Source organism: Ovis aries, chromosome 5 (genome assembly GCF_016772045.2).
Source record: "Ovis aries strain OAR_USU_Benz2616 breed Rambouillet chromosome 5, ARS-UI_Ramb_v3.0, whole genome shotgun sequence".
NCBI classification, from domain to species: Eukaryota; Metazoa; Chordata; class Mammalia; order Artiodactyla; family Bovidae; genus Ovis; species Ovis aries.
The window spans coordinates 13,512,285-13,539,453 of NC_056058.1; the positions used below are offsets into that span (position 1 = coordinate 13,512,285).

General features: G+C 53.8%; 2 protein-coding genes across 6 annotated transcripts; both read right to left on the reverse strand.

Annotated features, from left to right (window-relative positions):
* Positions 1-1,465: 1,465 nt before the first annotated feature.
* RGL3 (ral guanine nucleotide dissociation stimulator like 3) lies at positions 1,466-15,855 on the reverse strand. Of its 5 annotated transcripts, XM_042249977.1 has the most exons (20): positions 15,788-15,855; positions 15,509-15,686; positions 15,248-15,361; positions 14,407-14,630; positions 14,198-14,251; positions 13,855-14,069; positions 10,636-10,778; positions 10,292-10,507; positions 8,985-9,088; positions 8,792-8,876; positions 6,851-6,904; positions 6,657-6,743; positions 6,428-6,460; positions 6,211-6,332; positions 5,035-5,130; positions 4,867-4,935; positions 4,686-4,782; positions 3,647-3,799; positions 3,444-3,558; positions 1,466-1,933 (listed from the first exon to the last, which is right to left on the reverse strand). In XM_042249977.1, exons 2-20 carry the CDS (start codon positions 15,584-15,586, stop codon positions 1,737-1,739), a joined length of 2,256 nt encoding a protein of 751 aa, XP_042105911.1. In that variant the 5' UTR covers positions 15,587-15,686; positions 15,788-15,855; the 3' UTR covers positions 1,466-1,736. The 5 variants fall into 5 exon arrangements, with proteins under 5 accessions (XP_042105911.1, XP_027825494.2, XP_042105910.1 ...); XM_027969693.2 differs by lacking the exon at positions 15,509-15,686; XM_042249976.1 differs by lacking the exons at positions 6,657-6,743; positions 15,509-15,686.
* A 498-nt stretch (positions 15,856-16,353) lies between these two features.
* ODAD3 (outer dynein arm docking complex subunit 3) lies at positions 16,354-27,089 on the reverse strand. The gene is made up of 13 exons (XM_004008542.5): positions 26,756-27,089; positions 25,041-25,162; positions 24,856-24,933; positions 22,709-22,879; positions 22,052-22,153; positions 21,826-21,951; positions 21,493-21,615; positions 20,598-20,750; positions 18,837-18,997; positions 18,525-18,750; positions 17,546-17,707; positions 16,855-16,939; positions 16,354-16,693 (listed from the first exon to the last, which is right to left on the reverse strand). Exons 1-13 carry the CDS (start codon positions 26,994-26,996, stop codon positions 16,575-16,577), a joined length of 1,869 nt encoding a protein of 622 aa, XP_004008591.1. The 5' UTR covers positions 26,997-27,089; the 3' UTR covers positions 16,354-16,574.
* Between the last annotated feature and the right edge of the window lie 80 nt (positions 27,090-27,169).

Here is a 27,169-nt window from a genome sequence, read left to right on the forward strand (position 1 = left end):
TATTTATTTGGCTGTGTTAGGTCTTAATCACAGCTCACAGAATCTTTAGTTGTGGTGTTCAGCATGTGGCATCTAGTTCCCTGACCAGGGATGGAAGTCAGGCCCCCAACACTGGGAGTGCAAAGTCTCAGCTGCTGGAGCACCAGGGAAGTCCTGAGATAGATATTTATTTTCTTTTGTAACAGTTCGAGTAGCAGCAATACAGTATGTTTGCTCCGTGGTCTCAGAGGGCCATGATCCTTCCAGTTTGCAGCTCAGTTGTTCAGATGGTGTAAACCACCCAGTCCAAGCTGATCCACTCCATATCTTCATTCTAATCAACCCAAGGCAAAAAAAGGCAGGAGAGGACATACCCCTTCTCTTTAAGGGCAGAGCCTGGAATGTACCCACATCCTTTCCCTTTACAACTCATTGGCTGAGACTTGATCATATGACCACATTTCACTGCAAGGGAGACTGGAAATACAGTCTTTACCCTGGGTAGCCAGTTGAAAAATCAGTGTTTCTGTAACCATAGAAGGTTATTGGATTTCGGGAGTCAATGGACAGTCTCATTCTCAGAGCAAATCAGAGGCAAGAGACTCTGTTAAAAGTCCTGGTGACATCTTTTGAGTCCCTGGATCCAACAGTGCCTGCAGCTGGCCCCATGGAACTTTTCAATTACAGGGGCATTCATTTCTATTTTTTTGCCCACACCTGTTTGAATTGAGTTTTCGATCACTTGAAATAGCAAGAACCCTTATTAATACAGTTAGATATAAAGCCCATAGTTGATGTCTAGCAGAGTGGGAGTTCATAACTGGGTATTATTGTTGTTGTTGCTGTTGTTGTTATGATTGTTTTTCACATGATGATATTTGTCTCAAGTCCTGATGGAATTTCATTTCTTCCCTCTCCCATAAACACAGCAGGAAAGAATTATATTACCCCAGCAATGTTGAGGGACAGAGTCCTGAACCCTGTGTGTGACAGAACCCCACTCCCACCCGCTGCTGGTGTGAGCCATGCCTCACTCAACCCCTTTCTGAGGGCTCTTAGTTTGTCTTTTCTTTTTAAATTTTTATTTATTTGTTTTTGGACGTGCTGGGTCTTCATTGCTGCACAGGATTTTCTTTAGGCAGCAGGCGGGGGCTACTCTTTAGCTGCAGCGCGCAGCTTTCTCATTGTGGTGGCTTCTCTTGCTGTAGCTCTAGAGCTTGCACACTTCAGAGATGCAGCACATGGGCTCAGCAGTTGGGTTCCCAGGCTCTAAAGCACACGCTCAGTAGTTGTGGCACATGGGCTTAGTTGCTCTACAGCACGTGGGATCTTCCCAGACCAGGGATGGATCCCGTGTCTCCTATGTGGGCAGGCGGGCTCTTTACTACTGAGCCACCAGGGAAGCCCTTCTTTGCTTATTTAAATTTTTATCCTAATGAAGAGTAGACTTGGGGCATAGGCGCAGAACAAACAAGACTGACTCCTGTTTTATAACTCTGGTCACTGTTTTCATCCATTTTTGCCACTTTTGGAGTGTCTCCAATAGTTACAAGGTTTCTCTGGGGGAGGGTCTGAGCCCTGGCATCCCACCCCTTTCTATAAGATGAAGCTCTCCACCAGCCACCCCACGGGCTGGTGTCTTTGGAATAGGGATCTGGTGCCAAGAGGGTCAGAGAGGTGAGGTCCAATAAAATGGGGGCGGGGGGGCGGTTACAGGGTATGGAGCACAATGACCTCTACTGGGGAATTGGAGCTTTTCACAGAGGAGGCCCCTCCCTGCCTCCTGGTGATAGAAGCCAGACCCCTTGCTGCCCATGAGGCCCATATCCTGGAGGAGGGGGTAGGGAGACTGAGGTTGTGTGCTGGGCCCCCTCCTTCCGCCGCAGGACGAAGTCTCCAGGGGCAGCTGGACTCATGGCATAGAACACGTTGGCGTTGTCAGGAATCAGGAGCTCTGGCCAAGCATGGAGAAGATGGTGAAAGGCTCACACAACCTGGCACTGCCCCCACAAAGGACATAGGGAGCCTTCTACCACTCACCACGCAACCTGAACAATCTTGGACCCCTCCAGCCAGTGCTAAGCCAACCTCATTCCCCTCTCATTGGAAATCTAGACAACTCCCCACTCCAAGCCTGCACCACCTCATGTCTCCCCCACTGTGAACCTGGGCAACCTCCTCCTATTTCCCCTGGAGTCTAGACAACCTGCACTGGAAGCTTGAGCAAAGTCAGGCCTCCCACCGCGATCAGCTTCCTGCTCACCCCACCCTCTCCCCTGCTGCCGACCCCCAGCCAAGTTCACGCTGCTCTCACCATAAACTAGGACAACTTCTGACTTCCCACTTCCAGCCTGTACAACCCTCACACTTGTCATGTGAACAACCTCATGTATCCCTTTAGCATGTCAGTCATTTTTTTTTCTTTTGGCTGCGCCACACAGCTTGCAGGATCTTAGTTCCCCAACCAGGGATCGAACCCAGGCCCCTAGCAGTGGAAGTGTGGAGTCCTAATCACTGGACTGCCAGGGAATTCCCTAGCATGTCAGTGTCTTGCCTCTCCCTCCTTTATATGTATTTTTTTCATTTCTTAAAACGTTTAATTGAAGTGAAGTCGATTTACAATGTGTTGTTAATTTCTCCTGTACGGCAAGGTGACTTAGTTATTCATACATATATATCTATGTGAAGAAAGTGAAACTGTCAGTTGCTTAGTGGTGTTGCAGCCCTGCGGACTGTAGCCTGCCAGGCTCCTCTGTCCATGGAATTCTCCAAGCAAGAATACTGGAGTGGGTTGCCATGCCCTTCTCCAGGGGATCTTCCCAACCCAGACTGAACCTTGGTCTCTTTCACTGAGGCAGATTCTTTACCATCTCAGTCACCACGGAAGCCCGCATATATGCTTTTACATACTCTTTTCAATTAAGGTTTGTCACAGGATATTCAATATAGTTCCCTGTTACCTCTCTTTAAAAGTAGACAACTTTCTACTCACTTTACATTGAACAATCTCGTTTCCTACCGTGAATTTCAGTACCACGTGGCCCTCTCCCACGCCAAGTTCAAGTAACTTCAGAGTCCCCATATCAAACTTGGACAAACTCATTTCGCCTCAGATCCAAGCCCAGACCCTCCCTTCAGTCTTGTGCTCCACGAGGTTGAGCCCAAACAACCTCACAATTCTACAGATCGAAGCCCAGATGACCTTCTACATTCCCTCTCCCACTGGTTCCCCAACAATCTCATTTCCCCATAAATCCTAGGAAGACACTTTTGGTGCCCCCTTCCCTCACACTGAGCTAGGGCAACCTCATGATCCCACCTAAGGGAGGCATCAATATTTTTCTGCCTCTTAACCCCACCCTGTTGCATCTCACCCCTACTCTGTTCCAGAACCACCCTGGTCAGCCTACCATCCTCCCCAGCCAACTGCCCCTTAGCCCAGGCTCCAAGCTGTCCTTGCTCACCCCTGTCCCCAGGAAGGACTTGGAAGAGCTGATAGTCCCGGACCAAGGGCTGGGCCACATTGTGTTTTTCCAAGGCTCGCTGGACCACGCTGGGGGCCTTGTCCTGACTAGTGAGCTGCAAAGAGAGGCTGGCAGGTAAGGGATGACCACCCAAGCCCCAAGGGCAGGGCTGTCCCCAGCAGGTCTCAGGCTCAGCTCCTCACCAAGATGCTCCGATACAGATTACCGTGGTCGTTGTCGATGCTGACCCGGATGACGCGGGCCTCTGAGCCCTGCTGCCCAGAGAGGGAGATATGAGGGCCACTCAAGGGCAGGGCCAGGGGCCAGGGGCCTGGCAGGTCTGGGCTCAGGGGCAGCTGTGGAGAGCGGGGTTGGGTGCTGAGAAGGGAGAGCATGAGGGTCCCCGCCCCTCATTGTATTCAACACATTGTCCTGCGTACCCTGAGCCTGGGGACGTGCAATTAGGGTATCTATGCCATCCCATCCCATAGATGCCCGCATCTATGCCATCCCATCACATACAGACCTTTATGCTGTTATAGAAATTGACACGTGACTCGTGTTCACACACAAGAAACCCAGTGTAACCTGAGAGCAGCGAGTGCCCACATTTGCTCACACTTGTTGGATGGGCACAAGCCCATGAACACGAAATGCTCTGCACAGGGCCCATGGATACTATGGCTATTCATGCCAGCATTTTCCCTCCAGCTATGCAAACTCCTATGTTTGTGCTAAGTCGTGTCCAATTCTTTGCAACCCTATGGACTACAGCCCACCAGGCTCCTCTGTCCATGGGATGTTCCAGGCAAGAAGACTGGAGTGGGTCGCCATGCCCTTCTCCAGGGGACCTTCCTGACCCAGGAACTGAATATGTATTTCCTGCATCGCAAGTGGGTTCTTTACTGCTGAGCCACCAGGGAAGCCCATTCCTGGGAAAACACATATCCTTACAAAAGTAGTGACTGCAACCCAGAGTGCCTTGTGGGTAAGTGGAAGCTCTTGTCCAGATCTGAGCATAAGTGATGGACAGTCCTTTAAGTGGGTCCGTGGAGATGCATGCAGTTTCCCAGACATATGCTCAGAGTGCTGAGTCAACTGTGTTCATGGTCTCCTGTGCACATACCTGGCTGTGAAATCCTGTGTGTGTGCGCACACACACACACACACACACACACACACACACACACACACACCAGCCCTGGGTGCCTGCAGTCCCACGTGTACACATAGTCTTGGTACCTTGGTGCTGGGGCTCTGGGGCCCTGGAGAGGCTGGAGGACTGCCTGTAGGAGGGTCCTTGGTTCTAGGACTGGATGGAGGGGATGCTGGGGACAGACTGGGGGAGACACAGAGTCTGAAGTGGGGTGGCTGGCCTGAACTCTGACCCCTCTCCAGTCTCTTCATCAGATGGGATGCTCACCTTGAGGTGGAGGATGAGGGATCCCCAGGACTTCCACCAGGGGATGAAACTCTCTCCCGGGACAGCTTCCTGAAAATAGGGAACAGGATGACGCGAAGATCAAACCCAGACCCGGGAGCAGATCCCATCCCTGCCCACGTCACCCACCACATACTCCCTGCAACTCACGCACTGAGGCGCTTGGTCAGGCTGATTTGCCGTCGGATGCGTGGGGAGCTGGGGCAGGAGGAGGCTGGTGGCTCAATGACCCGGGAGATGCGATAGCTGAGGGGTCAAGATGTAGATGGATGGGTGGGTTGAGAAGTGAGTGAATTAGGTTCAGTTAGGAGCTGGGTGTTGGGTGTGTGTGGGGGTAGAAGGAGGGTACAGCCAGGAATTAGGCACCCAATGTCAAGATCAGGGTAATAAATGTGGGTATTACAGTTTCAGGGTCTTATCAGTGATTAGATGAGATGGCTTGATTAGCAGGACACACAGGGATTCATAGAGTGGGACTGAGGAGTCAGATTGGGTCAAGGATAGAGTTCAAGGTCAGATAATCACTGGGGTCAATGATTAGGGTCATGGATTCAATAGAATGAGTTGGTACAGTTGAATTGGGGTCAACTGAATGGGGGTCATAAGTCAGATATATGTCAAAGTTGGAGTCAGTTACTCAGAACTGGGGGTCAATGATTGGGCTCAGAGAGTCAGAGGTGGGTCATGGGTCATATAGGGCCAGAGGTGGGGAAGAGAAAAGATAGGATGGTGAGTTGAACAGCTAGCTACACATTAAATGCTGAAGTCCAAAAGTCAGATGAGGGCTTCCCTGGTGGCTCAGTGGTAAAGAATCTGCCTGCCAATGCAGGAGATACTGGTTCCATCCTCGATCTGGGAAGATCCCACAGGCTGTGGCACAACTAAGCCCAGGCATCACAACGACTGACCCTGTGCTCTAGAGTCCAGGAGCCACAACTACCGAAGCCCGTGTGCCTAGAGCCCATGCTCCACAGCAAAAGAAGCCGTTACAGTGAGAACACAGTGCACCAGAAACAGCGGGTGACCACACTCGCTGCAGCTGCAGAAAAGCCCGAGCAGCCAAAAGTAAAGAAAGTTACTTTTCAAAAACATAGAAAAGAAAGAAAAGAAAGTCAGATGAGGTCAAAGTTTGGGGTCAGAGGGCAACTGGGGCCCTCGACTGGGCTGGAGACAATGTCAGGTGACAGGCTGGCGGGGGGTGAGGTGAAGGCTCAGGAGGGGATCTGGGGAGCTGGGGAGGTGCATGGGGTGTGCGGATCCGGGGTGTCATCCAGGATCAGTGGCAGGGTTGGGGAGGCGCTGTCAGACCAGGCCACAAGTTGTCACCTCTGCTCCTCGCTGAGCTTGTGCTGGGCACGCAGGGCGGCCAGGATGGGCGGGCGGGGGCTCAGGCAGTAGCTCTGACAGCGTCTCTGCAGCTGCTGGATGCGGGCCAGGATCTCCCACTCCTGAGGGGGCGGCCTCTGAGACCTCTGCCCATGCTCTGCCCCAACCCTGGACCCCCTCCCTGCCTCCACCCCTGCCCACCACAGCTCCCCCTTACCTTCCTCCTCTTCTCAAAGTTGATGAGATCCCCCTGGGGACAAACTTTGTCTGAACTGGAGACAGTTCAGACTCCAAGGTCAGGGTTCGAGGATTAAGGTCAGGAGCTGGGATATCAGGAACCCCATGCACTAAGGGAGCTGGGGTCAGGGAGCATGGGCAAGGTCAAGGGTGAGAGGTCAGGAGGCCCACTGTGCTGAGGGTAAGGAGTCAAGAGTCAGGGCTCAGACCTTCAGCATATCCGGCAGGGCGGTATCCAGCATTACCAGGTCCGTGAGAAAGGTGCCAAGGTAGGGGATGGGGCCTGGGGGCAGTTTCTGTGGCCCCCAGAGCTCCAGTCACTCTCAGGCATCAGTGACCCCATCAGGCTCCACCCCCTGCCCCAGCATCCCACTTGTCTCTCATCTCAAACCACATCACTCACCGAGGACGGGCTTCCTGCAGGGGCATCCTCCTCTTGGGGCCCCTGAGTTGCCTCCTGGAAACAGTGAGAGACTTTATTTTCTTAGGTTCTAAAATCACTGCAGATGGTGACTGCAGCCATGAAATGAAAAGATGCTCGCTCCTTGGAAGAAAAGCTATGACAAACCTAGACAGCATATTAAAAAGCAGAGACATTACTTTTCCAACAAAGGTCCATCTAGCCAAAGCTGTGGTTTTTCCAGTAGTCATGTATGGATGTGAGAGTTGGCCCATAAAGAAAGCTGAGCACCAAAGAACTGGTGCTTTTTAACTGTGGTGTTAGAAAAGACTCTTGAGAGTCCCTTGGACTGCAGGGAGATCAAACCAGTCAATCCTAAAGTAAATTAGTCCTGAATATTCACTGGAAGGACTGATGCTGAAGCTGAAGCTCCAATACTTTGGCCACCTGATGCTAAGAACTGACTCATTAGAAAAGACCCTGGTGCTGGGGAAGGTAGGAGGAGAAGGGGACGACAGAGGATGAGATGGTTGGATGGCATCACTGACTCGATGGACATGAGTTTGAGCAGGCTCTGGGAGTTGGTGATGGACAGGGAAGCCTGGCATGTTGCAGTCCATGGGGTCGCAAAGAGTTGAACATGACTGAGTGACTGAACTAACTGAGGGGGAGGAGAAGCGCTGAGTAGTCCTAGGGTCTCTTTGACCCCTCCCTCAGGGAAGATACCTCCAGGACAGCCATACCCAAGGGAAAGTGAACAGGGGGGAGGAGGAGAGAGCAGATAAGCAGCAGGAGGCACGCCCCACAGCGGATGATGAGAGATGGGGCTTGTGGATGCCGTGGACCCCAAGGCTGGCCTATAACACAGGTGAGAATCCTTGTACCTGGCGACCCCTCCCAAGCAATGCCCTGAACTTTGCCTTCACAGCATTGTTCTGCCTGGTAATTAGTGATATGGTTGCTGGGGCAATTAATTGTGTGTGTCCCCATCGGGGGCCTGAAGCCCTCCAAGGGGAGGAAAGTGTGTTTGTGTCTTTGTGGCTGAGCCTCCTGGCAACTGCCTGGCACACGCTATGTGCTTAATGCAGAGTTCCTTGAGCTCGCATCTTTATTTGAGACATTTGTTCACTTTATTTACTGATCAGCTACTCTGGGCCAGGCACTGTTTGGAGTGCTGGGGAGGCAGCAGTGAACAAAACAGACAAAATTTCTGACAAAATTTCATAGAGCAGACATCAGCCATGGCGAAACAGCAACAACCAAGTTAGATGTGTAATCTAAGGACAGGCAGAGATAAGGGCAATGGGGCTAGAGTGGAGCTGTGGGGGCTATAGGGAGGGCCTCTCAGAGGTGGGGACACTGGGGGAGACACCTGCAGAGGGTGGGAAGAACGTTCTTGGCAGAAGAACAGACTTCCAGTGCCATCTATTCTGCAGTTTTTGACTGTGCTGCAGTATGTGCGATCTTAGTTCCCCGACCAGGAATCGAACCCATGTCCCCTGCATCAGGAACTCAGAGTCTTAACCACTGGACCACCAGGGAAGTCTCTATTCTGGATTCACCCCCAAGAACCAGCACCTAATTGCAGTCAGAACCTAAATCTTGCCTGCAGTAAGTCAGACTCGTTGGCACACTTTTTTTGTTTGTTTTGTTTTGCTTATCAAAGTCAAGTCCTTAGCACAATTTTTTTTTCACTCTTTGCCGTGACTCTGACCTTCAGTGACCTTCTCACTGTAGCTTCTGGTATTTGCTGAATGAGTAACTAAGGCAGCCATCAAGTGTGAGCTCTGATGAGGGCAACAGAAGCAGCAAAAACACAGGGCTGCCTACAAACAGGAGGAGGCCATGCTCGAGAGGCATGGGAAAGGACGCTGAGTGTTACGACAATGACAAGCAATGGCCCCTTCCTGGGCCTGGGATCTGCGGGGCCTCACCCACCCGTACCTGGGAGAGAATCTCTCTGCTGCTCAGATGGTTGTTCTCATCGGAGAAAATCTGGGCAAGTTTCCTGAAAGTGGATAATGGTTCCCTGGGGGGGACAGGAGAGGAGTCACGGGTGGCCGTGGGAAGAGTCAGAGCGGGGATGCGGTGGGCGAGAGGTCCCGCCCCAGCGCCCCCACCCCCAGGCCCTGGTCACCGGCTCACGGCGCCCCAGCTGCGCTTCAGCCTGTAGATGGGGTTAGACTGCAGGGCGGACAGGATGGCGCGCAGGGAGGAGAAGTTCCGCAGTTCCCGGCAGCGCTGGGGGGCGGGGTGGATGGGGTGCTGGTCACACCTCAAACCTGCCTGATCCCCAAGTATGATCCACCTTTGATCCCGTGACTTGTGACCCCAGGTCAAACCCTTACATCTCACCCCACATCTGACAAGCTACCCGGATTCGGCCTCTTCCCCGACCTACCTCTCCGTACCCTTTGTCTGACCTTGGCTTTCCGTGTCCCCACTCCTTACTTCTCCCTGGGCCCTAGATGGACCTATAGCATCTCCTAGTTCCAGACTGCTCATCCTCAACCTAAGTCTCACTCCAGGTGTCAACCTCTGGTCCCCTTGCCTTGCCTCGCCCCCACTCCCTTTGCTGGGCCCCAGTGCTACTCTTCCTCTCTACCCAGAGGCTCCTGCCCCACCTCCACTGGGCTCTTTCAAGACCTCCACCTCCTTTTCTTGGCTTGGTACCAAGCCTATTCCTTCCACAGTACACCCATCCCATCCTTGTGGTGGTGGTTTAGTTGCTCACTCCTGTCTGACTCTTTGTGACCCCATGGACTGTAGCCTGCCAGGCTCCTCTATCCATGGGAGTTCTCCAGGCAAGAATACTGGAGTGGATTGCCGTTTTCTTCTCCAGGGTATTTTCCTGACCCAGGAGCCAAGCCAGGGTCTCCTGCACTGCAGGCAGATTGAGCTACAATAAAGCCCATAAAACTGAGCTACAATGGAAACCCATCATCCCACCCGTATTATTCCTTAACCAGCACGGAGTACTCTCGGCCACTCCTTGGCCTTCGAGGAGGTCAAACCAGTCAGTCCTAAAGGAAATCAGTCCTGAATTCATTGGAAGGACTGACGCTGAAGCTACAATATTTTGGCCACCTGATGCGAAGAACCTGACTCATTAGAAAAGACCCTGGTGCTGAGAAAGATTGAAGACGGGAGGAGAAGGGGACCAGACCACAGAAGATGAGATAAGCAGCTTAGGGAGTTGGTGATGGACAGGGAGGCCTGGCGTGCTGCATTCCATGGGGTCGCAAAGAGTCGGACACGACTGAGCGACTGAACTGAACCCTCTGCGGCTCAAGGCCACGTGCTGGACTTTCCCTTAGGCACCTCCCAGCCTCAACCCTCCGCTTTTCCAGAGACCCGTCCTTGGCCTTCCGCCTGCCCCCAGCCTCTCTCACTGAGCCTCGGCTTCGCGCATGTCTTGCCCCTACTCTCCCGCCAGAGACGCACCTGAGCTATGCGGATCCACTTCTCCAGCCGCTGCGCCCTCTGCGGGGCGGCAAGGCCCGGTTCCCCCAGCACTGAGCCCAGCACGCAGCCGGTCACTGTGTTGAACTGGGTCACGGTGGCGCGCACAGTGGGGGCGATGCTTGCGGCCCCCGGCCGGTCCCGCTGCGACCACACGGAGCCCAGGCACTCGAAGGGCCGCAGGCGCGAGAAGAGCTCCTGAGCAGGGGGTGGAGGAGGGTGGAATCTGAGCTCAGAGGGATCTCCCCCAACTCCTCCTCCCTCCCCAACCCGATACCCGTCCCCTATCCCAGCCCCTGCCCGCGCGGGCCGGCTCTGATACTCACCACGTCCATCAGGGTCAGCTGCTCCGCCACATCATCTACACTGAAGTCCAGAAGCTCAGGGCCTTCCCACACGAGGCCCTCCTCGTTTTCCAGGCAGCCCACCGGGGAGTCTGGGCAGAGGATCTGGGCAGTCCCAGGGGGTCCTGAGGGAGCATTGACTAGGTGAGCTTCAACGCTCAGTCCGACTGTAGGCCACCAAGCTCCTCTGTCCACGGGATTCTCCAGGCAAGAATACTAGAGTGGGCAGCCATTCCCTTCTTCAGGAGATCTTCCCCACCCAGGGATCGAACCCTTGTGTCCTACATCTCCTGCATTGGCAGGCAGTCTTTACCACTGAGCCACCAGGGAAGCCCAACCATGTGGTTAAGGGAAGGTTAAGACATTGTCTTAATGTCCCAAGTTCGAATCCAAATTGATCCACTGGCCTAGCTGTGTGAATTAAAACAAATTTTTAACCTCTCTGTGCCTTGGTTTCCTCATCTGGCTTAATTTTTTCAAAGTGTCCAAGTGTGAAAACATTAATTCATTATTAATTCATCAAAAGTATGGATCAAAAAAATCAAATGAGATCACACATACCAGACTCCTATAAAGTACTCAATAAATATAAATTATTTTTCTCAAGGTCGGGGGGCGGGGTGGGGGGGTGGTCAATGGTGGCGCCCCCTAGGGGACACTTTGGAAATCCAGACATGCATAGTGAAGAATCGTTTAACACCCAGCCTCCAAATTTGTGTCCTTAAAAAACCTGCTTACAATAATCTGCACCTAGAACCCAACTATCTTGCTCATGTTGCTATTTAGTCACTCAGTCGTGTCCAACTCTTCTGTAACCCCGTGGGCCATAGCCTGCCAGGCTCCTTTTGCCCATGGGATTTCCCAGGCAAGAATATTGGAGTGGGTTGCCATTTCCTTCTCCAGGGGATCTTCCCAACCCAGGGATTGAACCTGTGTTTCCTGAACTGGCAAACGGATTCTTTACTATCGAGCCTCCTGGGAAGCCCAGTCTTGCTCATAAACACTAATCATTTTGGCTCCAGGAATGCAAGGACTGTGAGAGCCTGGACTTTGTTTTATATGGAAATTGCAAGTGTTCACCATTTTGGAAATCGATGTCACGAACATCTGTGCTATGGCATCTTTGTCGTTGGTACACTCCCCTGCATTAGTCTGTGGTTTCCATACTCACTGTGGTGCTATGGCAGGTGAAGGCACTGGTCAATCCATTATGTCTTCTAGCGAGGCATGCCCAGACACTGACATACCAACATTGCTGTGTAAATTGCTTTTGTCTTCTTTCTCCTTCCTATTACTGTTGCAATGTATTATTATTTTTAAGTTCAGTTAATTACCTGTTGTTCATTTCATATTTGGACAGGTGGTATTGCAAAATATTAGTTTTAAAGTGAGCATAGGAGGGACTTCCCCGGTGGTCCAATGACTAAGATTCTGCACTCTCAATGCAGGGGTCTGTGTTCGATTTCTGGTCACAGAACAAGATCCTACATGCCTCAACTAAGTGTTCATCTGACACAACTAAGTATTTTGCATGCCCCGAGGAAGACTGAAGATTCTGCGTGCCACAACTAAGACCCTGTGCAGCCAAATAAATAAATATTTTTAAATTGATAATTGTTGAAAATAAGTGAGGGGTGTGTGAGTGTTCTTTACACTACTCTCTATTTCTGTATGTGTTTGAAATCATGGTAAAAAGTAACCCCCAAATAAACATGTTAAAGTTCCCAGAGCCTGGCATACAGTTGGGATTCAATAAATGTTCATTTTTCTTCTCTGACCTCAAATACTCACAGTTTAGGCTAGCCTTTTCAATAGAATTTTTTGCAGCAGTGAAAATATTTTCTATCTGTGCTGCCCGATGTGGTTACTGATCACTAGAAATGTGGCTAGTGTGACCAAGGAACTGATTCTAATTTTTATTTAATGTTAATTAACTTCAATTTCAATAGCCGCATGGGGCTAGTAGCTACCTCACTAGTCTGTGCAGCTTGGATGACTTGGAATAAGCTGGAGAAATCTTGAAGGCAAAGGAAGAAAGATATTTAGTAACCAAGAGAGAAGCCGAAGGGATAAAACATATTTAAATAGCTGAGACTTTGTCTCTAGGGGAGAGAAGTGGCTGCTACTTTGTAAAGCAGAGAGAAATGTGGCCAGATTAGTCTGAAGATTAAAGAATGGATTAAGGTTATTAAGCTTTTGTGATAGGGATCAGATCAAACACAGACGGGTGAAAGATGATATTTTATAAGCAGGATGCAATTATTCAATAAATAAACCCATCTTGTAACTGACTCTGGGGACAGAGTTGGGACACGACAAATGGATGCTATGAAGAAAAATAAGGCAGGTAAAAGGACTCAGAGTGGGAGGCTGTATCTGTTGGGAGGAGATCTGAGAATGCACATCTGAGCAGGCGACAGTTGAACAAAGGTTTGAATGAAGTATGTGGATATTTTTCCTTCCTTCCAAAGCTCTCTACAACAGAGGTTGGCAAGCTCAGCATGTGGGATCTTAGTTCCCTGACGAGGAATTGAACCTGCATCCTTGCACACGAGTGCAATGTATTAACCACTGGACCTCCAGGAAATTCTTGGCAAACTTTTCTATTAAAGGCCAGATAGTTTGCTGACATCCAACAATAATGAAAATAATACTATTTGCCAAGCCTTCATTGGGTTTCCCTGGTGGCTCAGATAGTAAAGAATCTGCCTGCAAAGCCCTCATTACTTATTTACTTGTCCACCAATTGTCTTCCCCAGGGAACAGGGAGCTCCTATCAACAGTTTATTTGTTGAATGAACGAAGCCAATGTGGTAAGTACTGTCATTGCCCCCAGGAAACAGGCTCAGAGAGGTGAAGTGACTTATTCAAGGTAGCACAGTCAGCAAATGGCAGAACTGGGATTTGAACCTAGGTCTCTGTGGCTCCTAAGGCAAGTAGCAATAGGATGATTTGTAGCCCAAAACACAAGATATCCTGACCCCATGATGGAACATCTTTATAGTTGTCATGTGTTGGGTGGGGGAGGTGAGGGATAAATGACAATACTGGGTTATTATTCTCATTTTATGGGTGGGGAAACTGAGGCTCAGACAGGGCTAAGGACCTTGCCCAAGATCTGTAGATCTTCCAGAGGGGAGAATATCCCTGGGGGAGGGAGAATGCCTGCTCAGGACACTATCACACCCCCAGTCCGCTCACCTGCCTGTGTCTGGGACTGCTCCTCTTCCTCCTGCTCTGCCTCAGCCTCCTTCAGGAAATCTCCTAGCAGCTTTTCGGCCTCCCGGGCCTCAGCCCCTGATGGAGCTGCCCAGCCCAGAAAGCTGCAAACACTGCCTAGGTCCGAGTGGGCAGGGGGATCCCAGAAATCCTGAGGGTGGTCCCGCAGCCATGAGCCCAGCACCGACACCACAGCCCTGGCCAAGAGGGGTGGGACCTCAGAGCCCATCCCACAGTTCCAGACTCGGGAGCTCCTACATTTCAGATCCGATCTTTGACCTCTGCCCTCCGCCCCCCCCCCGCCCCCACCCTGTTGGAGGCAAACCTCAAGTTCTTGTTGAAAGTCAGATCTCTTCCTTCTGTTTTCTTGATTTTTACCCTGGAAAGACACCCCCACACCCACATCAGGTGAAGAAGGGAAGGGCTGGAGAGGATTCTGGGGGGAGGGGGAGGGGGAGGGCTCCGGAGAGAGTAGATCGAGCATCCAGGCGAGAGTCTGGGGTGGGCACTGGAGAATCTCCCGTTGGTACTGACCCGGGCGGGAGTGGCGGCGCCGGTGGCGGCAGGAGGAGGCCCAGCACACGGTCAGTAGGCACGAAGGCCCTGTGGGTGGCCAGGAAGGCAGGCACGAAGCCTGGGTCCTGCTCGGGGTCTCCCGACACCAACTCCCGCACTAGCCGCTCCAGCCGCGCCGCCCTCAGCGCCCGCACCTTGCTGGTGCGGTAATGAAGGAAGGTGTCGGCCGCGGGGCTGGGGGCCTGCGGGCCAGGGGGACCGCAATGAGACACAGAGGAATGGGCCCCGGCACCCATCTCCCATGTGTCTTTGGGGAGCACCGCTTTTGCACCTGACTATTTCTGGCTACCCCGCTCCCTTAGTTCATTATTATGTACCGTGCATAAACGACACCCGAAGCCCGCCCAGAACAGCCTCTACCGCCCAGGCTACGCCCGCCCTCTGCTCTATTCACCGGTCGCCCCCACCCCCCAAAGCCCCACCCCCATCCCTACCCCCAGGCTGCTCTCGGCTCTCCCGCCTCGCTTCACTGGCGCGTTCCCGAGCTCTTAGCCCCACCTTGCCCTCGCCCGGCGGCTTCTAAAGACCCCTCCTCCCTTTCCAGCTCCGCCCCACTAAACCTGGCTTACCTAAGCCCAGCCATCCAGTTCAGTCCCCAGGTCCCGCTGAGCACCGCGGTCTCACCTGGCCCCGCCTCCTTATCTACCCCACTCACCTGGCCGCCCCTAAACCCCACTCCATCCTTACCAGGTCGCCTCTAAGCCCCGCCCCTCTTTCGGGCCCCAGTCCCGCCCCTCCATTCAGCCCCGCCTCACCTGGTCGCCTTCCGCCCCGCCCCAGCCTCCTACCCCTTCCTCACCTGGGTGCCCTGGGGCCCTGTCCCCGGACTCGAACGCTGACTGTGCTGCCGCCGCAGGGAGACACTGTACACCGCGCCGTCCTCGGTCTCCTCTCCCCAGTCCTGCAGCTGCGCCTGGACACGGAGGCGGGCTCAGGGCGCGGCAGAGGGAAGGGTCCCGGGACCACTGCCCACCTCTCCAGTGGACTCAAGCCTGGGCCCTCTAGTTTCATCCTCCCTTCCCGGCCCAGGCTCAGGGAAATCCCTCGGCGCCGCGGGTACCCTCCTCTCTGGTCCTTGGAAGGATGGGCTGGCACTTTGGCGTCCAGTCTCGAGGAGTCTGTCTATGATCTCTCCCATAGATGCTTTCAGAGACTCCCCGCGAAAAGGAACCAGCCATTTCACTGGGTCAGGGGCCCAGAGGCCCCAGGTAGGAACCCCCCAGGCTGTTCAAAGGAGCCTAATTTGTGGAGAGAGTTCAAGGGTACGGTTGGGAGCATGGAGTTTCTGGATCCTGGGGTCGCCAGGGATGTAGGATCCTGGGACCCCAGGTCCCCTTACCAGGGCGAACTCCTTGCCCGCTGCTGTGCGGTCCATGGTCCGCGCTCGGCCCGCTCTGCTGCACGGCTGAGTGAGGCGGAAGGGCCGGCTGGGGAGCAGTGGCTGGGCACTGGGCCGGCGGGGCGGGGCGGGGCGGATGGGCCGTGCGGGGGCGGGGCGGAGTGGACCCACAGTTCTCGGACGCCCCTGCGCCCAACCCAAGCTCCTGGGAAGTGGTCCGGATTCTCCCGATAAACGTGTGTGAATCTGAGCCCCGGAGAAAGGACACCTCTCCCCACCAGGGGAAGGGTATTTTTGTGTGTCCCCAGGTGTGGGGGAGTTAGTGTGCATAGCTAACACAGGGACAGGTCTGCGTCCTCAGGAGGGGAGTCCCCTTGCTCAGATGGGGAGGGCTGGTCTGCCCCAGGTGTGGCGGTATCTCGTCTCTCTGGAGGGGCGGAGGAGACCAATCTGTGTCCTGAGCCCTGGGAGTCATCACTCCCGGGTCGGAGGCGGCTGAGGCTGTGGCCCTGGATTTGAGAGGCAGCCGTCTATGGGGAGGTGCAGGATCAAGGAAAGGCGAATACTCAAGGGGCTTGTCGGTGACCTTTATTGAGCGATTCCGAGACCGGCGCGGACCAGCCTGGGGAAATTTACTGTGGGAACATCCGGCGGCCCAGCCCCCTTCTTCACTCTGGGCATCGCCTGCCAGCTCCGCTCCCCTGTCCGGGCCGCGTTCAGCCCTTAAAGGGGCCCCGTGGGCCCCGCGGCAGGGGCCCGGAAACGCCAGGCGGGCGCGAGCGCGCGTCTAGGACCTTCGCGAGCGACCGCGTCTCTTGCTGCGGGATTCGATTAATTTCTGGGAACGCATCTTGAGCGCCGCACGGGTCACCACGTCGCTGTCATCTTCCTCACTCTCCTCCTCGTCTGCGTCGGGCGAGGAGGGGATCGAGATGCCCATTCCTGGACCAGATTTCTCTCCCCGGCCTTTACCCATCCGCACCTGGGCCCTGTATGTTCGGCCCCGACCACCTCCCGATGCACTCCTTGGGCTCCCAGCCTCGCCCCCTTTCCCCGCCTGTACTGACCAAAGAACTTGTCCTTGTGACCGGCGACAGGCAGGGCGATGCGGGTGTTGTACGCCGGCAGTTTTCCCTCTAGGGTGGCGTAGAACTAGGGGGAGGAGGGAGTGGGACAGATGGGTGTGAGTTGACAGGGGGTACAGCGAGGTCTGTGCCCCCTCCTCCTCCCCATCCCCCTCTGAGATGTACCCCGACTCTATTCAACACCTCTGCCCACTCCTCTGCCTCTTTTTTTTTTTTGAGAGGAGTCGTGCCATGCGGCGTGTGGTATCCAATTTCCCAACCAGAGATGGAACCTTTCATTGGAAGCGAAGAGGGCGCTAACCACTGGATCCTCAAGGAAATTCTGCCCACTCTAGTAAAGTTTTCCTTGGGTGCAGCCCCATCATTTGTTCTCAGCGTGCAACCTGATACCCAGCCTCCCCACCAGGCCCGCCCCTGGTCTCTAGGTCCCACCTTTTGTCCTCTAGAGAGCAGACCCCAGATTCCCACCCCCCATCCCCTCACCCTGCGGCCTGGACCTCTGGCCTGCCGAGTTACCAGGTTATCAGAGTTCCCTCTAGTAACTCTCCTGGCTCATCCCTGGCTCCTTAAACCTCACCTCTTGTCCCTAAGGCCCATTCCCGGCCCATCAGCCTCCTCCAGGGGGTTGCCCCGACCCCTCCTTTGCCACCCCAGCCCCTGGCTGAATGGGCACCTCGCGGTCAACGACGTGGCGTAGCATCTCTGGCACGTTGTGGTTCTCGAGTTGTGAATGTAGCTTCAACAGCTTTTCCTCCACCAGGCCCAGCAGGTTGGTCAGATAGTCATCCATCTTGGGATCCAGCTCCTTTCCGACCGAGCGCCCGGTCTCCTGCGGCTGGGGGCGGAGCCGGATGAGTCGGGAGGGGCGGGGCCCCTGGGAGGCCCCACCCAGGGGCAGGGCTTTGAAGTTAGGGGCTATCCACATGAGTGGTGCTACCCTCTATTGGGTAAGGACTCTGTCCTCAAGGGCCACGCTTGTGAGGCAACTCCTCTGAACTCCAGAGACCCAAGTCAAGGGATGGGCAGGGGGACAGTGGAGGGGAGGAGGAGCCTTTTAGTGAGAGGGCAGGCTGGGCTATTAACTGGAGGGAAGCCATTGCCCGAAGACCTTCTTAAGAAATGAGATTCTTGGAGAAAGGAATGGCAACCCATCCCAGTATTCTTGCCTGGGAAATCCCATGGATAGAGGAGCCTGGCAGGCTAAAGTCCATGGGGTCGCAAATGAGTTGGATGCGACTGAGCAACTAAACAATGACAACTGAAAAATGGCAGAAAGTAGTGGAATAAAATGGCGAATACTTTCTTCAATAAATTTTTTGGTGAAAATGAAAAAAAAAAAAAAGGATTCCACAGTGGGCAGATTGGGTTTCTCTTGTCTATCTATGGCTGCTTCAGGATTGGAGCAGGGTCTCTTTTAGGTTTTGAGTGTGTATGGAGGGGGGGCTAGGTGGGACTTTCCTATGGGGGTGGGATTTGAAATTGGACAGGGGTCTCTGAAGTCCTGGGCCTCTTGACTAATAAGGGGGTACTTCCTGAGATGGGGGGTGGAGACTCGGGTGTGGGTTGGGGTTTCCCATGTGTTCAGGCTTCTCATATCCTGAAGAGGGCCTGGGGTGGGCTCTCTGGAGTGGACTTCAGGGTGGGAACCCCACCTGTGGGGTGGCACTGCCTTTCGTGTCTAGGGAGGCTCCAGGTGAGCCTTCCTCGTCAGTGGGACCTGCCACTACGATGTGGTTCAGCTTGCCGGCCAGGTGCTCCAGGCCCTCCTTGGTAATTTGCAAGGCCCTCACGGTCCGGTCCAATTGATCCTGAGCATCAGCACGCCGCTGCTCCTCCACCTTGAGGCGCCCCTGCAACTCGGCCTGCCGCTTCTGCTCGCTGTAGGGAGCAGAGGGACCACCACTGGGGCACTGTTGACCACACCGGCCCCACTCTCACCCCCACCGGGCACCATGCGGCCTCACCTCACCAGCAGGGCCTCCCCTGAGTACTTGAGGTCTTCCAGTTCCTGCTGCAGCCGCTGCTTCTCTTGCTTCAGTCTCAGCAGCGTCTGCTCGTTCTCACTCTTGAGCACCTCCAGCTGTGTGAAGGTGTCACCCTGAGCCAGGAACCGCCGCACCACTGCCTGGGGGGTGACCCGGAGAGACCCATCAGAACCAGAGGCTTGTCCTGCTCCTTCTTTCCCAGGGATGAGCGGGACAAGTCGCCTGAGCTGATGATGGCTTCTGCACAATGCTGTCTCTGTGAGCCTTGGACTCAGGGCTGCCTTAAGGGTGTGCAACCCTGAACGAATGATTTTTGCAGGCCCTTCTTTGTCTATATAAGGAAAATGAATCAACCAAAATCAGATGTTGGGGCAGCGACAGCAGTGAGCACAGCTGCTTTCCAAAATCAATGTGCCAACAACCCCCACTCCTATGAGAAAATATGACTGGTCGTGGGAGCAACCCCAAGGCCAATTTCTGGAAAGACGTCTGGCCATAGCGCTCCAGATGACGCAATACATCCAAGTCCTGGAACTCCTTGGGGGTCACCCCATGGGATGAGTAGTGGGTTAGAGAGTTCCCCAAACAGAGAAATCAGACAGGGATGCAGAGGAATTAGTGTTGACCAGCCAGAGACGTCCATGGTGGCTTAGATGATAAAGAAATCTGCCTGCAATGTCAGAGACCCAAGTTTGATCCCTGCATAGTGAAGATGCCCTGGAGAAGGGAATGGTTACCCACTCCAGTATTCTTGCCTGGAGAATTCCACAGACAGAGGAGCCTGGCAGACTACAGTCCGTGGGTCGCAAAGAGTCTGATGTGACTGAGCGACTAATACTTTCACACTTTCACAGCTGGGGACCTAAAGTCTTAGAAAATTTTGAGGAAGATGCTGCCAAGCGCGGGTCCTAGAGTAGGGGCCCAGCCTCTCTGGGATGGAGGCTGGTACTGGGCCCCAGACCCTGCTATAGAGGCTGAAGATACAGGAGAGGAGAGACAACATTCCCCATTCTCCTAGTGCTGACATGCCAAAGAAGTCAGGGCCAGTGTATGCAGGAACAGGAGAGAGGGGCTTCCCTGGTGGTCCAGGGGCAAAGAATCTGCCTGCCAATGCAGGAGACATGGGTTCCATCCCTGGTCTGGGAAGATCCCACATGCCGCAGAGCAACTAAGCCTGTGCACCACTACTCCTGAGCCTGTGCGCTAGAGCCCGGGGGCTGCAACTCCTGGCCTGTGCGCTAGAGCCTGGGGGCTGCAACTCCTGGCCTGTGCGCTAGAGCCCGGGGGCTGCAACTCCTGGCCTGTGTGCTAGAGCCTGGGGGCTGCAACTCCTGGCCTGTGCGCTAGAGCCCGGGGGCTGCAACTCCTGAGCCTGTGGTCTGCAACAAGAGAAGGCACTGCCATGAGGAGCCCATGGAGCATAGCAACTAGACAGTAGCCGCTGCTCCCAGCATCTAGAGCAAAGCCCACACAACAGTGAAGACCCAGCACAGCCAAATATAAAGAAACAAAATAATGTTTTAAAATAAGGAACAGAAGACAGGATGGTGGCCAGTGTAGATAACTCGTGTCACTTTTGCTGTGAGAGGTAGCAGAGAAACGGGGCAGCAGCTGAAGGAGGGAGGGGTGTCTTTTTTTGTACGCTGAGAACTGACCAGGCAAAAAAAGGAGGCTGGGTTCGTCGGCTTCCCAGGGTCGGCTCAGGCCATCTGGGAACTTGAGGGCTGAGGGCACACTCACGTGCGTTTCTGCCACGCCGGTGGCGTCCTTGACCTTGCCGAAGAGCACCTCCATCTGGTACATGCTCCAGCGCCGCTTCAGCTCCTCCTCCTTGGAGTGCATGCTGTCCTGGAGCGTGTCGTCAGACTGCAGCAGCACATGCTCACGCTGGGTCTGCTCATGGGTGGGGGTCAGGGCCCGGGTCAGTCCGCAGCTGAGGCTTAGGGCAGGGGCCAGGGGCATTGGGAAAATATCTCCCGACCGGGTTCAGAAAGGGGGGTGGGCCCAAGCTTGGGGCCAAGTCAGGGCTTCCCAGGGGTCACTAGGGGTAAAGAGCCAGCCTGCCCATGCAGGAGACACAAGAGAGGCAGGTTCCATCTCTGGGTCGGGAAGATCTCCTTGGAGGAGGGCATGGCAACCCACTCCAGTATTCCTGCCTGGAGAATGCCATGGACAGAGGAGCCTGGCAGGCTACAGTCCATAGGGTCGAAGAGTTGGACACGACTGAAGCCACTTAGCATGCACACACGCAAGGCATCCAGGTAGGGGTCAGGAGTGCTTGGCAGGGCCTTGGTTAGAGGGAGGCCTTAGAGGCATCGTCAGCGGGGTGGGTCAGGAGCGTGGGGGCGGGGCCTGTCGGATAAGGGGACGGTTAGAGGTGGGGATCAATTTCGGATATGGGCAAGTTTGGGGGGAAGGATGAGGACCCCAGGAGAGTAAGGGGAGGGCTGGAGGGCGGGGTCAGGGATGTGGGAGGAGCCCTGGCATCTGGGGAGCTGGGGGCAGAGTCAGGAGAAACTTGCGGACTGCGGAAGGGTCTAGGGCCTGAGCCAACGCAGGGGCGCGGCGGGGACCCCGCGGGTCCGATCCAGGCAGGAGCACGCTGGGGTCTCGGCCGTGTCCCTAGCGCGCCCACCTTGCGCTCCATGCGCTCGTTCTGCAGCTTCTTCTCCTCCGCGCGCTTCTTGCACTCGGTTAGGTAGCGTTCGCGCTGCTTCCGCTCTCGGAACACGGTCTCTTCCAGATACTGCAGTTGGTTCTGGAGGGTGGACGGGGGAACGACAGGACCTGTTGGCGTCTACTGGGGCTCTGGGCCAGGGCTGCAGGCCCAACTCAAGACAACTGCGGCAAGGTGTGGGGTCCTGGGACAGAGACGGGATGGGTTTCGGGGCAGCTGGGGTTCAGATGCTGAGGCCAGGAGACCACGGCAGTGGCAGGGCAGGATTCCCAGGGGCCGGTGGGCTGGCACCTTGGCGATGTCCCTGGCGTTGAGCGCCTCCTGATTCACGAGGTGCAGTTCCTCCAGCTCGTGTTTCGTTCTCACCACCTCAGCCTCCATAAAGTCCAGCCGGTTCCCCAAGTGAAGGCTCTCCTCCTGGGGGTGAGAGATGGTTGAGCCTGTGACCGATGTCCCTAACTTGACTGGCCCTCCCATGTGCTGCCCCCCACCCACCCCCAGTCGCCCTGGTCCCTACTTGTAGGTAGGCCTTGAGCTGCAGGTACACACTGGTGATGTGTTCAGCCTCGTCTGCCTTCATCCGGGCCTTCTCCAGGCGGTTCTCCAGGTTCCGCATGGTCTAGAGGGAAGTAGAGACATCATTTTGCCAACAAAGGTCAAAGCTATGGTTTTTCCAGTACAGATGTGAGAGTTGGACCATAAAGAAGGCTGACTGCTTTCTTTATGCTTTCGAACTGTGGTGCTGAGAAAACTCTTGGGAGTCCCTTGGACAGCAAGGAGATCAAACCAGTCAATCCTAAAAGGAAACCAACCCTGAATATTCATTGGAAGGACTGGTGCTGAAGCTGAAGCTCTAATACTTTGGTCACCTGATGTGAAGAACAGACTCACTGGAAAAGACCCTGATCCTGGGAAAGACTGAAGGCAGGAGAAGGGTGTGACAGAGAATGAGTCTGGATGGCATCATTGACTCAATGGACAAGAGTTCGAGCAAACTCGGGGAGATGGTGAAGGACAAGGAAGCCTGGTGTGCTGCAGTCCATGGAGTCTCAAAGAGCCAGACACGCCTGAGCAAACTGAACAACAACAAGAGGGAAGCAAGCCTGGGCTGGATCCCTTCCCCGCTCAGCGCCTCCCGCAGGATCGGGGCCTCTGCAGACCCGGCAGGCCTTACCTTGGCCATCTCGGTGTTGCTGTCTTGTGCCTCGGCGATCTCCAGCTCGCGCAGACTGTGCTGCAGCTGGAGTTCTTCCAGCCACTTCTGCCGCAGGCCCAGCTGGTGCCGAAGAGCGTTCAGTTGCTTCACCTTTTCGTTCAGCCGGTAGTCCAGATGCTCCAGGGCTTGCTGGAGAGAGGGAAGCAACAGTGGGGGCCTGAACCCCCACCTAGTCCTTCCTTCTCCCACGTCTTGGTTCTCATCTCTCTCGTCTCTTGGTAGAGCCTCTGAAACCTGGCTGATCCTGCTTCTCCTGCAGATTCTCTTTTTTTTGGGTGGGGGGGCTGGTTTCCAGGTGGGCAGCCACCGCCCTGGTTGCCCCTTACCCATCTCCTTTGCCTTTGAGAGGCTCTTCTTTCATCTGACCACACATACCACTTGATACCATCCAGCCTCAGGGTTTTCTGAGTCACGTCTACACTGCATGAGTGCATGCTAAGTGGCTTCAGCCATGTCCGACTCTTTGCGACCCTATGGGCTGGAGCCCGCCAGGTCTTCTTTCCATGGGGATTCTCCAGGCAAGGATCCTGGAGTGGGTTGCCATGCGCTGCTTCAGGAGATCTTCCTGACCCAGGGATCCAACCCACGTCTCTTATGCCTACCCGCATTGGCAGGTGGCTTCTTTACCACTAGCACCACCTGGGAAGCCCCACCTCTACACTGAAGATATCCCAATTTAGCCTCCCCCCTGAGGCTCGTATATCCACATCTACACTGCCTTCTAGATGTCTCCACAGGAAGCTCAAAAACCATCTGTCAAAAATTGAGTATATCCTTGATCTTTCCCCAAAACTGCCCTTTTCGAATCTTCCTCATCTCAGCTCATGGCAACTCTGTCCTTCCAGGTGCTCAAGTCCCAAACCTTCACGTCAGCCTCATCTTCTCTTTTTCTCTCCCACTTACACCCAGTTTGTTAGCAATTCTCTATTCTGTCTCAAAGCTTCCTCCAGAGAGAGCCTGGTGGCTCAGTGGTGAAGAATCTGTCTGCAGGGCAGTAGATGCATGGGTTCAATCCCTGGGTCAGGAAGATCCCCTGGATGAGGAAACGGCAACCCACTCTAGTATTCTTGCTGGAAAATTCCATGGCCAAAGGAGTCTGGTGGGCTACAGTCCATGGGGTCGCAAAGAGTTGGATATGACTGAGCCAGATAGATCTCTTTCTTCCCATTTCTATCTCTTTTGGCCTAGTGTAGCCAGCATCATCCTTCACTTTGATAACCTCCTCTGGATGGCTTCTAACTCTTGCCTCCTCAGAGCCCATTTTCCACTTCTCTCTCTTTTTTTTTTTTAATATTTATTTGGCTACACCTGGTCTATAGTTATAGCACATGGGATATTTAATTGTGGTATGTGGGATCTAGTTGCCTGCCTAGGGATTGAAGCCGGGTCCCTTGCATTGGGAGTGTAGAGTCTTAACCACTGGACCACCAGGGAAGTCCCTTCACTTCTCTGATTCTTAGTATAAAATCTGCACTCGTGCAGCAAAGCCTGATGCAAGGTTCTGTCCCTGATCACCCCCCTAACCTCGCTGCCTATGGAGCCCCCCTCACTCACTCCCATTCTGCCACAATGACCTCCTTTGTGTCTCCAACACTCTACCTTTGTTCCTACCCAAGGGACTTTGCACTTGCTGTTCCATCTGTCTGGAATGCTTTCCCCCAGATCACTACTTGCCTGACCCCTTCTCAGCTCAAAGATCACCTTCCTAAAGAAAGCAAAGATCTCCACCTCATAATCTAAAAGGCAAACCCCTAACCCCCATCCATCTCTAGTGAGCCACTCTGTTTTATTTATTTCTCTTGTCACCATTGGAAATCACTTTCTTTGTATGTTTATTGTTCTTTTCTTGGGGTGGGGGGTGTCTGCTTTCTCCACTGAGATGACTCTGAGGAGTGGGGACATGGTCTGTGTTTTTCACCATATGGCAACCAATACCTAAAGCCATGCCAGGCACATGGTCAGTGTGTGAGAAAGACTGAGAAATAAATTAATGGCAGCTGGTGTGGAGAAGGGATTGGAGAGGGTGAGATGGGGGTCAGGGAGTCAGGTGGGGACCCAGGCTAGAAATGAAGGGAGGTGGTCAGAGGAATGGGAGTGAGGCAAACCTGGCCTGTCCTGTTCTTCAGGTACGGCTTCTCTGACTTCCATTCTCGAATCAGTGCCTGGACCACTTTCTCATCTCCCTGCAGGGAGGAAAGCCTGGGTCACAATACAAATTCCGGCCACCCTCTCCTTGAGAGCACCCCCTGGGGACGCTGCCTCCCCACCCCTGGAACCTCGTCCACCTCACCTGGAGCAGGGCTGTCAACTGTAGTTGCAGTACCCTGGTCTCCTCGCGGAGCTGGTTAATGGTCTCCTGATTCTTCTTGATGTTCCACTGGGTGCTCTCATAAAAGGCCTTCCGGTCACCCTCTGGGGTCATGTGAGGTGGGCAGGCAGAAGCAGAGCATCACGGAAGGGGGGACTTCCCAGAGGGAAGATCTTTTAGTAGGTATCAATAGTATAACAATATTACTCTGAGCATTTGTCATGCATTAGATGCAGGACTGGAGCTTCCCAGATGGATCAGTCGTAAAGAATCCACCTGCCAGTATAGGAGCTTCAGGAGACATAGGTTCGATTCCTGGCCCAGGAAGATCCCCAAGAGTAGGAAATGGCAACTGGCTCCAGTATTCTTGCCTGGGAAATCCCATGGATAGAGGAGGCTGGTGGGCTATAGTCCATGAGGTTGCAAAGAGTTGGACACGACTGAGTGACTGAGCATGCACGTAGAGATACTGGACTAATCCTTTTCTTTTATTTTTCTGTACTGCACTGCATGTGAGATCTTAGTTCTCCAACCAGGAATCAAACCCACACCCTCTGCAGTGAAGTGCAGCATCTTAACCACTGGAAAGCCAGGGATGGACTAGTCATTTTCTAGGTGTCAGATAGGATGTGCCAGTATGTACATACCCATATCCATATTATACCCATTTCACACATGAGAAGGCTCATGCTTATTAGACTGTTCAAGTTCACAAACAGTCAGACTCCCCAGCACATACTTTCAACCACTATGCAACATTACCTCCTAACAACAAAGCAATAAGTTTACACCAAGATTTCCCAACCTCGGCACAACTGACATTTGAGATAGATGATTATTTGCTGTGTTGAACTGTCCTGTGCATCATCAGATGTTGAGCAGCATCCCTGACCTCTACTCATTAGATGCCAGTAACAAACCCCGCCCCCTCGCTGCCCAACAATGTGACAAACCAAAATGTCTCCAGACATTGCCAAGTGTCTTCTGGGGAGCAAAATAGCCCAAGTCCATCGAGAACCACTGGTTCACACTCCATAGTATGTGCCAGGCACTGTTCTAAGCACTTTACACATTTCAACTACCTATGGGGTGGTACTGTTACTATCCTCATCTAATGGTTGGACAAACTGAGAGCAATTACATTATTCTTGGTCCATGAAGATCAAACAATTATTAATAGCATATGTAGGGCCAGTATATTTGAACCCAGAAAATCTGCCTCTAGAATCTATATCCTTCATCCTCCCATGCATGATAGAAAAGTTGAAACTACATAAAAGTAGGGGCTGCCCAGGTGGCACTGGTGGTAAAAGAACCCCCTGCCAGTGCAGGAGACGTGAGAGAAGTGGGTTGGATCCCTGTGTTGGGAAGATCCCCTGGAGAAGGGCATGGCAGCCCATTTCAGTATTCCTGCCTGGAGAATCCCATGGGCAGAGGAGCCTGGCAGGGCGCAGTCCATAGGGTCACACAGAGTCAGACATGACTGAGGTGACTTAGCACGCACACACGTAAAAGTATGAAATACAGTTCACTCTGTTCTGAGCTCAGGAAAAGTTGTATAAGATGAGGAAAACCACAACCAAGCATGAATTTTTGCCTCCGGATACTGGACACCTGGACGAACGCTAGTGAAAGAACTCCTGCCAGGTCAGAGGGCTGTTGACTCCACCATTCTGGGCCCTCTGGAGTCATCTTACCTAACAGTTGTATCTTCCTTTGTAACTCAGCCACCTGCATATTCACAGCGGACTTCCCCTCGCTGGCATGGAAGGGTCCTGCCTTGGAATGAAGTGAGTGCCAGACAGGCACCAAGCCCTTGCCTCGAGAGCGATAGGGCTTGAGCTGAACTTGAGTGGCCTTGACTTTGGAGGGGGTTGAAATTTGGTCCTGAGAAGGCATGGCGTTGGAGGCCGCCGCCCAGCACAGGGGAGACGTCATGATTGGGTTGAGGCCGAGGACTTCTGGGGGTCAGGGGAATTGCCTCTGTCTAGGATCTGTCAATTCAGGTTCCTCGGGCTCTGGGAATGCACTTGTCGACCGCTCGGCGGGACCTAGCCGCATCTCCAGTTGCTAGGTAACCTTCCCCGCCTCCCTCCAGCGCTCCCATGGAA

Coding starts and splice junctions, on each gene's coding strand:
- RGL3 (XM_042249977.1), bottom strand. CDS start 15,586: ATGGGAGAGATCATAGACAGACTCCTCGAGACTGGACGCCAAAGTGCC. Junction 14,070..14,197: donor ACTTTCAACAAGAACTTGAG/GTTTGCCTCCAA, acceptor CCTCTTGGCCAG/GGCTGTGGTGTCGGTGCTGG. Junction 6,905..8,791: donor GCAGAGAGATTCTCTCCCAG/GTACGGGTGGGT, acceptor CACTGTTTCCAG/GAGGCAACTCAGGGGCCCCA.
- ODAD3 (XM_004008542.5), bottom strand. CDS start 26,996: ATGACGTCTCCCCTGTGCTGGGCGGCGGCCTCCAACGCCATGCCTTCT. Junction 21,616..21,825: donor ACGCCAGGGACATCGCCAAG/GTGCCAGCCCAC, acceptor TCCACCCTCCAG/AACCAACTGCAGTATCTGGA. Junction 20,751..21,492: donor ACGAGCGCATGGAGCGCAAG/GTGGGCGCGCTA, acceptor ACCCATGAGCAG/ACCCAGCGTGAGCATGTGCT.